Source organism: Cloeon dipterum, chromosome 3 (genome assembly GCF_949628265.1).
Source record: "Cloeon dipterum chromosome 3, ieCloDipt1.1, whole genome shotgun sequence".
NCBI classification, from domain to species: domain Eukaryota; kingdom Metazoa; phylum Arthropoda; class Insecta; order Ephemeroptera; family Baetidae; genus Cloeon; species Cloeon dipterum.
The window spans coordinates 9,934,344-9,944,177 of record NC_088788.1 but is presented as its reverse complement, the minus strand read 5'-3'; the positions used below and the strand labels follow the sequence as shown (position 1 = coordinate 9,944,177).

The window sequence follows — 9,834 nt, the reverse complement described above, 5'->3', positions numbered from 1 at the left end:
AGCAGATCCATCTGTGATCGATCTGCTCAGTCATTTTTCGCGCCATTTGTGCATTGCGACAACTTCAATATTGGTAACGCCCACTTTTAGTGACGGAATGTACAGTTCGGTCCAAAAAAAATTTACGAAAACCGGAATGAAAAATGCCATCTGTCGGTCAAAAATTTCAACTGATATCAACCTTGATATCTGACTTTGATATCAATATCAGCCTGATATGATATATCAAATATCAGGCTTGATATTGATATGATATTTGAAATATCAAAATTTTTTGATATATCAACTTTGATATTCCCATCCCTATCGTGAACCAGTGCCACCGTCACTTGTTGTAAACATGGCGGCGTTGCGATCAGGGGTTGTACTGTTTCTTGCTGGTTTTTTGGCTCTCGCCGCCAATGTCCAGCTCGCGTCCGCGGGTGGTAACACACTCGTCCTTCTGGACAACCTGGTCATCAAAGAGACGCATTCCATTTTCTTCAAGTCGCTTTCAGGTGAGAGAATTTCTGGTTCAAACTCAGTGCCGGCTTGCCGGACAGGCGGACACTCCCCCTTTATACACGTAGCCGGTATGATGTGTGATATTCAATTGATTTGCAGACCGAGGATACAAACTCAACTTCAAACTCGCGGACGACGCTAATTTGAACATCAAGAAGTACGGCGAGTATTTATACGAGCACATCGTCATCTTTGCCCCATCCGTGGAGGAATTCGGCGGAACCCTTAGCGTCGAGGCCCTCACAGAGTTCGTCGATGATGGAGGTTTGATTTTCGATTTATTTTTTATATTCAAAATTTAAACCACCCTTAATTTTACAGGCAACTTGCTCGTTGCTGGCAGCTCATCGTCAAGCGATATTTTGCGAGAGTTGGCCTCTGAGTGTGGGTTCGAGGTGGATGAGGAGGGTGCATCTGTGATCGACCACCTCAACTACGACAACAATGACAAGGGAAAGGTAGAGTTTAAATTGACTGAAGAGTGAGAACTTGATTAATTTATTTAATTTTCAGCACACTTTGATCGTGGCCGAAGCCTCAAGCCTTATCAATGCACCTGTGATTGTTGGAACCAAAAATATTCCGCCCCTGCTGTTTGAGGGCACCGGACTGGTTGCGGACAAGGAGAACCCGCTGGTGCTGCACATCCTCACGGCCAGCAGCTCTGCCTACTCTTACAACCCCGACCAAGCCATCAAGGAAGTAAGTCAAATTATTTCTCAACGATAGAAAAAAATTAAATCAATATTTTCCAGTACCCTCACGCTGTTGGCAAGAATACCCTTCTGATCGCCGCCTTGCAGGCGAGAAACAGCGCCAGGGTCGTGTTCTCTGGCTCCCTCTTCTTCTTCTCTGATGAAGCCTTCAACTCTCCCGTTCAGAAGGCAGGAGTGAGTTTTCATTTAAGCTTTCTCAAACCCGCATCCTAATTAATTTTCACTCAGGGTGGCCAGCTGCACAAGAGGTCTGGCAATCAGGAGGTGGCGACCGCGCTGAGCAAGTGGGCGTTCAAGGAGACGGGTGTGATTAGGGTGAAGGGTGTTAGCCACCACAAGGCCGGTGAGAAGAACTCTCCTGCCGCATACACCATCACCGAGGACATGGTTTACACGATCGAAATCGAGAAGCTGCAGGTCGGCCAGTGGGTGCCTTTCGACGCTGATGACATACAGCTCGAATTTGTCCGCATCGACCCATTCATCCGCAAGAATCTGGCCAAGAAGCCTGGCGGCAAGTACGAGGCGCGCTTCACGATTCCAGACGTGTATGGCGTCTTCCAACTCAAGGTCGACTACAACCGCATTGGCTACACTCACCTGTTCAGCACCACTCAGGTAAATGATACTTAAGTGGTTTTTAAAGTTGAAAATGACTAAAATTTCAAATTGTCCAGGTGTCCGTGCGGCCCCTTGAACACACACAGTACGAGAGATTCATTCCCAGCGCCTTCCCATACTATTTCAGCGCATTCAGCATGATGGTTGGCGTGTTTCTTTTCAGCATAGTGTTCCTTCATTACAAGGAAGAACCCAGCAAGTCTAAGAAGGAGCAATAAGCGGTGTTATTGTTATGAATTTGAGGGCAAATGATTTTCGTGTGTTTGAAGTGTTTTGTATGAACTATGAGAATAAATAATGATCTTTAAAGCTATAGCTTTTTGATATCGTCCTGGTCCCGGCAAAATTGCGTAGCTTTCAACAACCAAACGCGAATTTCCTTGTTGCAAGAAAAGGTCAACAATCAATTCGACAATGAAAATTTGGGTGTTTGTTCAACGTTGCGCAATTTTGCCGGGACCAGGACGATATTATGAAATTTATTTGATTGAAAATGCTGAAATTGTTCTGATTGGGCAATATTAATGTAATAATTTGACAGGAATGAGGAAATCTGTAGAATTTATCAGCCAATCAGAAAGTTGCGCGGAAAAACTCCTGTTAAAATTGCGCGAATTTTAGTAAGGAATAATTAGCTAAAAATCCTAGTTGCATAAAAATTATTTGCAAGCTCAGAACCTTTAAAATAATTCATTCAGATTAAAAAACAATTCCCTCGCTCTCTCTGATAATATATTAGCATCCTCAACAAATTTTTTCCAAAAGGATTTTTTTGGGATGAATAATATTTCTGCTCGCTTGCATTGCAGGCATCATCGCGGCTGCGGCACGGCAATAAATCGATAAGAGGCCCCTAGATGTCGGCCGAACGGACAGCCTGTCAGCGCAAGCTGGTTCAGCGGGAGGGCGTCTGGCGCAGCACCGTCCATGGGTCTCCTGCGAGCGAGCACTGCGAGTGAGCGATCGGTTGTGTTGTGAGAAGGTGGGAGAGAAAAATGGATCTCGCTTGTGTCAGTGGAATGTTTGTTCTCGGCAGTTTCCTGCGTTTATAGGGCGTCCGACGGCTGGAAGTGCGTCTCGTCGCGCAATCTAGCGGCAAAAGCGTTGCCCGAGACTCGGAAAAACGCAGGTGACGGCCCGCGACGCCGCAGCTCACACACGGCGTGCCTGACCATTTTCGCTGGCTGGCTGCCTCTGGCTGGCGGCCGAAGCAACGGACGAGAGCAGCAGCAGCAGCAGCAAGACGTCGTTCGGTCGGCCACGTAAAGGGCGTCGACGCTGCACCTATGCACTTTCAACCAGTTAACGCTCGCCCAGAGTGAGCTACATTTTTTTTTTCGGACGAGAGCCGCGCTGCCGGCTGTCAAAACGAACCCCAACATGACCCCTGTTGCTGTCCGTCGGCCACAAACGTAAAGCGACGAGTTATGGTATCGCCCTCGAAGAAGAGGAAATTAGAGAACAAAACTCTGATCAAGTCCAGCATCGCAAACACAATCAAAACAGGTTTGTTTGCGCGTCGCCTTTTAATTCGTAAAATATCTATTAAAATGTTTTTGCCGCAGCCGACTTAAAAATCAGACGGACCTCGAGGCCGCTAGTTGACTACCGATTCTACTTGGACCTAAAAAATCATGCAGACGCAGCGAAAATCGAGTCCAGACTCAAAACATTAGGAGCCGTGAGTATCAGTGCGCCGAAAAACTAGTCCAAAGTGCGGTCCCTGTGTGTTGTGTTCTGCTCCAGCGAGCCAAATTGTAATTTTTGTTGTGAGTGAAACACTCGGTTTTCCACGAGCAAGCTGGACGTTGTGTGTTCGTTCGTGCACTTAAGCTCGAGCGCAGCGTTGCCACGTCTAGCAGGCATCTGCAGCCGCGCGGCCGCGTTCAATGTTCGCCCGCACACCGCGCTCCCGGCCGCCGAGCGCGTTCGCAGGCTGGTCCGGGTCGCGCCGCGCGCCGACTCGCCGCCGAAAGAAGCCGCAAGTCGGCGGCTGTCGGTTTGTTGTGTCGGCGAAGTGGCAACGCCGCCTCACCAGACACCCAGGCGAGAGAAACATCTGCGAGAGGAATGAAAAAAATGCCAATATAGAATTGGAATTGGATTTGCATCAGAATGACCGGAATTTTCGGCAGAAATTCGGGCGAATTTTGAACATAATTTTCGGGTGAGACAACCGGCTGCCGAGTTCGTTGAACCTGGTCATCGGAATAACCGGTTTTAGTAAAAATCTCCGGTTAAACCGTGTAAATTCTGTTTTTAACCGTTTTTAAAAGCAGAAAAACCAAGATAAAGTACTCGGTGTAATAAAAAGTACCGGCTATTTCGCCCGGTTGATCAAATAATCGGTTTAGCACTTAGCAGTTGGTGCAGCACCAGAGTTATCCCTACCTGCTCGCTCGATTCCCCTAGCGTTTTCCCGCTTAACGCCCTCCTGTCATACACCAGTCCAGCTTCCCCTCGGCCGCTGCTCGCTCGCTGGCCGTTTCCCCTCCCTCTTCTTACGCACATTATCTAGTAAAATAAACCTTACTTACTTGCCGTCTGATATCAAGTTCACGGCCCCGAGAGTCGGCACCGGACGCCAGCCGCGCCGACGTGCGCGTCGCCGGCCGAAATTCGGTGGTTCGGCTCGGCGGCCGGCCGTCGGCGTTCGTACGCCCCTTAAATGTTATTGATCAGTTTGTATGGGGGCATGCTGTTTAGCCGGCTGGCGAAATGGATTTTCTGCCGCCGCTGCTGCTTTGACGGCGGCAGCCCCAGCCAGCATTTCCGATCATCGCGGCGGCCGCTGTCAGTCACACACACTCACACACACACACTCTCGCACGCCTGCTCTCTCGCAGCCCGGCTAACCCGCCGCTCCATTGCAGGTCGTCGACGATTTCCTGGCCAAAGAGGTGAAATACGTGGTCACCGATCGGCCTGAGCGAACTGCAGCACCCACAGGACAAGGGTTAGCCGCCTCTCCCGCAGTGCCTCAGGAGGGCAGGAAGCGAGCTCAGGTGAGAATTTCCCGTTGCATCCCCTCCCGTGCGACGTCACGCTGTATCTAATTATTATTATTTGTGTGTGTGTCAGAAATCGCGGGCTGATGCCATGCTCGAGAAGGCCAGACTCCAGCAGACGAATATCAGTTCATATGACGTTCTCGAAAATGCCTTCCGATGGGGAATCCCGATTTGGCCACTAGAAAATGTAGAGATAAATAATAAATTCCTCACTCCCCTTCTAAAACATTCTTCTGCAGCTTTCCAAGTGGTTGGAGAAGATTGAAAATAGCCTCCAAAACAACGTACCAGCCCTACGAATCAGACCTTTCAAAGGTCCTTTCATAAAAATAGAAGATATCAACAAGTGAGTTTTGGTTTAATCATTCACCGCCGATGCTGACCCTGAATTTTAATTTCGCAGGAGGTACAAACCCTTGTACGGAAACCTCGCTTCGTGGCCGTCCATAAACTTGGACTACGGTTGTCCGTTCAGCACACCAAAACTCATCCCTGGAAAGACTAGAAATGCTCCCGTTGCTGGACATTGCCAGCAGCTGGGAGAACAGAGGTGAGTACTGCCTCCTTTTTTCCTCCCAAAGAACAAAAATTAATTTAAATCCCGCTCACAGAATGACTCGCAAGTCCAAAGTGCCAAAACCTGAGGAAAAAGCCAAATCGCCAGAGGTCTTGTACCCAGGCTACTGCGAAATCTGCGAAATTGACTACGTTGACCTGAAGCAGCACGTGATCAGCAGTACGCACGTCAAGTTCACAGAGGACTCAACTAATTACGAGGACCTAGACAATCTGATCAAGTATTCGACGGTGGAAGACTTGGTCAAGGCTAGGTAAAAGGATAATGCTATTGTGTTTGTTTATAAATTGTTCACTGATTACTCATTTTTCATTCATTAAGTCTTCTTTATTCATAAAAAAATGTAACGCTGAGGTGAAAGTGCTTTTTGTCACATTAAATTTAAATTAAATCAGAGTAGATGAAATAGAAATTCATTTTTTATCTTAAAATATTTTTAAGACACCAAAAGAGCATTTATCTCGCAATTATTGTTAATTCAAATCGATTTTAACAATATTTAGAGCTCAAAACTGTTTTTAATCTGTCCTAATCGCTTGTGAAGCCTAAAAAATTCATTTTAACCATATTAAGTAGTCAAAAATTTCCGCAAATTAACGAAATTTCTTTTTAAATAAATATTTACCATCTGTTGATGCTAAAAAAGATGCAAATTTATCTTCTGGATTGAAAATTGAGATCAAAAACTTTTCCTCTTTTCTAATTTTAACTTCACAAATTCAGGTCAAAACGTCTTGACTAATTTAAGCAATAATTTCTCTATTTTTTTCCACAGCCAGCCGCGGAGATCCCCTCGCGGAGCCGCGGTAGCCGAGCCGCTGGCGCCCCCGTGCGATAGTGAGATGCGCAAGCTGCCCGTTGGCGTTTGCAATGGCCAGTTAAGGCGGTGCAGCGTGCGTCAAGCAGAGAGCAAGGCTCGCAAAGAGTGTCCGGCGGAGGTGTCGTTGTTGTCGGCCCGGTGCACGCGCACCCGCCTGACCGAGCCAACCCCCCTGGCCCAGACGAATGGTAAAAGAGACGAGTTCATCCACAACCTACGCAAACGCTACCCGGCGTCGGCTGACGGCTGCTGCCGGCACCGCCTGCGCAGCCGCAACTCGGAGGGCTCGGAGGACGTGTCCGACGAGATGGGTGGCACCGACTCGAAGCCAAAGACTGAGCAACTCAACGGCAAGGCGCCGCACCACTTATCCGAGGAGGACTCTTCGTGCAGCTCGAGCCTCAACATCAAGCGTAAGCGCCTCTCCGTCGAGGAGAAACTGCTCGAGGACAACAAGGAATACTACAGGCTTGAAGTCAAAAGTGCCAAACTGCGTTCCAGCGCCTATATATGCCAAGTCAATAAGGTCAGTCTCGTGATTATTTGTCTAGTTGGGAATTTCAGACTTTTAAAACACCGTTATGTCTCCATTTTCACGTGTTTTAGAGTTTTTAGAAAGTTTTGAAGCCAATTTAGACGGCTGTTACCCGATCTATTGTTAATAAACAATCTCACATTTCGAGGTAATAAATATTCAATTGTATGGCATAAACATCTTGTACTTGTCACAATATTAAACCTTTTGATCCATCTATGGAGAGGTACTACCTTTATAATTGATTGTACAATAACTCTTAATTTATTGAGAAAATTCCTCACAACAACCAGCTAAGAATTTCAAAGAAACAATAATTTAGAGTCATTATTGAGCTCTTCGTGAATATCGAAAAAATTATGGACTGTCTCGTAACGTAAAAGAATGGCACGCTGATCGATTTGTCTCGCCGAAAAGAGTCTAAACGTTTAAATAGTATTGATATGAATGCTTCATAATTCAATTTTCAAAATTTAATGCATAACTTTATACAATTAAATTTCTGACTCTTAATTATTTAACTAAGAACTTGTTCTAAAACTATTTTCACAATCAGGTGGAGTATGATGACGAGTGCGCGAATCATGTGCCGTCGACGCCACTGGCCGAGCAGCTGTCAAGCATTAAGGAGGAGGACAGTCTGAAGCAGCGGAGATCGTGTTCTGCAACGACGGGCAGCGAGCCCGCCAAGACCAAGCCAGCCGTAACAGCCGCGGCGGCGGCGGCGCCAATTTTTGGCGCCGAATCGCCGGCGTGGCATGATCTGAATTTCAGCTTTGAGCATGAGCCTCGCAGCGAGCCGTGGTACGCGACGTACCAACGGCAGGACGACGGCAGCTGCGAGTTCCTTGAGGGTTTCGAGGACTTCCACTTTCGAAAGCGCTTTCTCCTGCCCTACGAGATGCCCGAGTTCAAGCGGCCGCGGATGCGCGCCAAAATGGCCGCGGCGGCGGCCGCCGCCTCGTCGCCGTCAGCGGCTGGCAAGCGGAAGTACTCTGCCCGCAACCGCGCCATGCAGCTGGTTGCGGACGCAAAGAACCCTCGCAAGTCGCCGCGCTGCCACGCCTCGACGCTTGCCATCCTCTCAAATTTGATGACGCGCCGCCGACGCAGCAACGGCGCCTCGCCCGACCGCGGCACGACGGCCGCCGCAGCAGCCGCCGCCGCCGAGGCCGAGCAGGCTACGGCGGCCGTCGAAGACGTGGACAAGGAGCTGGACGAGATGCTGGCGTCACCGCCCACGCCGGAAGTTTCGCCCTCAGGCCGGGTCAGACGCAAGTCCGCCCGCCGAACCCTGCCTGAGGAGACGGACGACCTCGCCGCTGAGCTCGCAAATGCAGGTGAAACAGCGCTCAAGTCTCAAACGAATTTTAGTTTGTGATTTGCACTGTTGCACTAACAGTGGCACTTTTTGATAAGTCATGCAAGGCTGTGTTTTTATAAAAGGGGTAAGAATTAAAGAGAGTACTATGTATTGTTAGTCTCAGGGAGAAGGTTCTATTATTGTTATTATTTATTTCCTTTTATTTCCAAATTTGCGCAGTCAAATTTCCTCGGCTGTTAATTTTTAGAGTTATTCGATAAAACTGGGCAAAACTTTTATTTTTTCAACATATTTTTCGCTCATGGTAATAAAACGTGAATAAATTTTTATTCAAGATACCAAAAGAGTCGTTTCGTTATTCATTGGTCTTTATTGAAATGAGATAGTAAGAAATATATATTTTTGAAAATTTCTCTAAATTTTTAATTTTATCAATCAACATTAATAACCTAGACTAATACAAAGCAAAATTTCAATTCTATTCGCTTTGGGAATTTTCCGAAAAAATGCGGTTATGGAACCATATCTGACTTCCGATCTCTTGCCCACAGCGACGCTGGACGGAGCCGTGGACCTTAGGTCAGATATGGACGTGCTACACCTGGTGTACGACTACCGAAACTGTGATTGCACTCACCACATGAGGCCGGTGTATACGGTGCAGCAGCCAGAGGAGGAGGTCCCGCCGCAGCAGCACCAGCAGCAGACGGCCGAGCTGCTGGGCCTGTTGGCGCGGACAAAGCGGCGGCTGGGCTCGGTGTCGGAGGGCTCGACGCTGGACACGCTGTCCGATACTGGCACCGTCAACTCGTCGAGCCGCGGCCGCTTCAAGAAGCGCAAGCGAAACCTCACTGGCTGGCCGTCGAACAAGCCGAAGAAGCGGCAGGCGGCCAAACCGGCCGAAGACGCGGTGGATGCCGCCGAGGACTTTGTCGGCGTCACCATCAAGGTGGTGAAGGAAAAGGGGACCAAGGGCAAAGTGAAAACCGTGTACAGGACCAAGAAACAGGCGGCGGCCGCCGCGAGCAGGGGCAAGGCCGCGGCGGCCACGTCGCCATCCAAGCGCCGGGCCCGCTCCGAGTCGCCGCGCAAGGCGGTGACGGCGGCCGCCTCGGTCACGGGGACGCAGACTTCGCCCGTGCGCAAGAAATTAGTGGTGAACAGGACGTGCAGGGCAAGGACAAGAAATAGCACCCGCCTCAGGCGGTGATTGTAGTCGTTAACTATGGGTGTGGTCGTCGTAGCAGACACAATTTTTTGGTTCATCTCGTCATTGTGTTCTCTCTTACTTTTAAGAAAAGCAAAATTCTACGCGTAAGTTGACGCTGTGCTTTCAGTTTTCCCCCTCGTTATGTGTTCATTGCAGTTGCACTACATAGATATATATTTTGAATGTTGCGGTCAACAAGAAAACGGTACAATGAGCTGTTGGAGTATTATTATTGAAGGTGTGCAACGGAAATCTCATGCGTTTTAGTATTATTATCATCATCGTCACTGAATTATATCGTAAAAATTATTATTTGTAATCTACTACAGCTTACATAATCTTGTGCTCCGATTCTGAGATTGCAAATAAAAAGTCCGAACGAAACGATTTGGTGAAAAGTCAGTGCCAGAAACTCTGTGTTTTCTTTTGTTCGTTTCATCATAATGCGGAGCGAAAAGTTCACCTTCCGCACCACTTTTTAAAGTGGATACAGGTTTTCCGGGGTTAATTGTTAAA

At 48.1% G+C, this 9,834-nt stretch overlaps 2 protein-coding genes across 3 annotated transcripts; both read left to right on the top strand.

The window, feature by feature from the left end:
* The first annotated feature begins 312 nt into the window (after positions 1–312).
* Positions 313–2,154, top strand: Ost48 (dolichyl-diphosphooligosaccharide--protein glycosyltransferase non-catalytic subunit Ost48). Its single transcript, XM_065486204.1, has 7 exons — positions 313–497; positions 604–768; positions 826–962; positions 1,018–1,206; positions 1,260–1,394; positions 1,449–1,838; positions 1,898–2,154. The coding sequence occupies exons 1-7, from the start codon at positions 341–343 to the stop codon at positions 2,057–2,059; spliced, it is 1,335 nt and encodes a 444-aa protein (XP_065342276.1). The 5' UTR covers positions 313–340; the 3' UTR covers positions 2,060–2,154.
* A 637-nt stretch (positions 2,155–2,791) lies between these two features.
* On the top strand, positions 2,792–9,730 carry LOC135941005 (uncharacterized). 2 transcript variants are annotated; one of them, XM_065486202.1, is made up of 10 exons: positions 2,792–3,347; positions 3,407–3,522; positions 4,715–4,846; positions 4,923–5,039; positions 5,092–5,198; positions 5,256–5,402; positions 5,464–5,682; positions 6,205–6,775; positions 7,341–8,124; positions 8,660–9,730. In XM_065486202.1, the coding sequence occupies exons 1-10, from the start codon at positions 3,269–3,271 to the stop codon at positions 9,316–9,318; spliced, it is 2,931 nt and encodes a 976-aa protein (XP_065342274.1). In that variant the 5' UTR covers positions 2,792–3,268; the 3' UTR covers positions 9,319–9,730. The 2 variants fall into 2 exon arrangements, with proteins under 2 accessions (XP_065342274.1, XP_065342275.1); XM_065486203.1 differs by lacking the exons at positions 2,792–3,347; positions 3,407–3,522 and adding an exon at positions 4,415–4,634.
* The last annotated feature ends 104 nt before the right edge of the window (positions 9,731–9,834 follow it).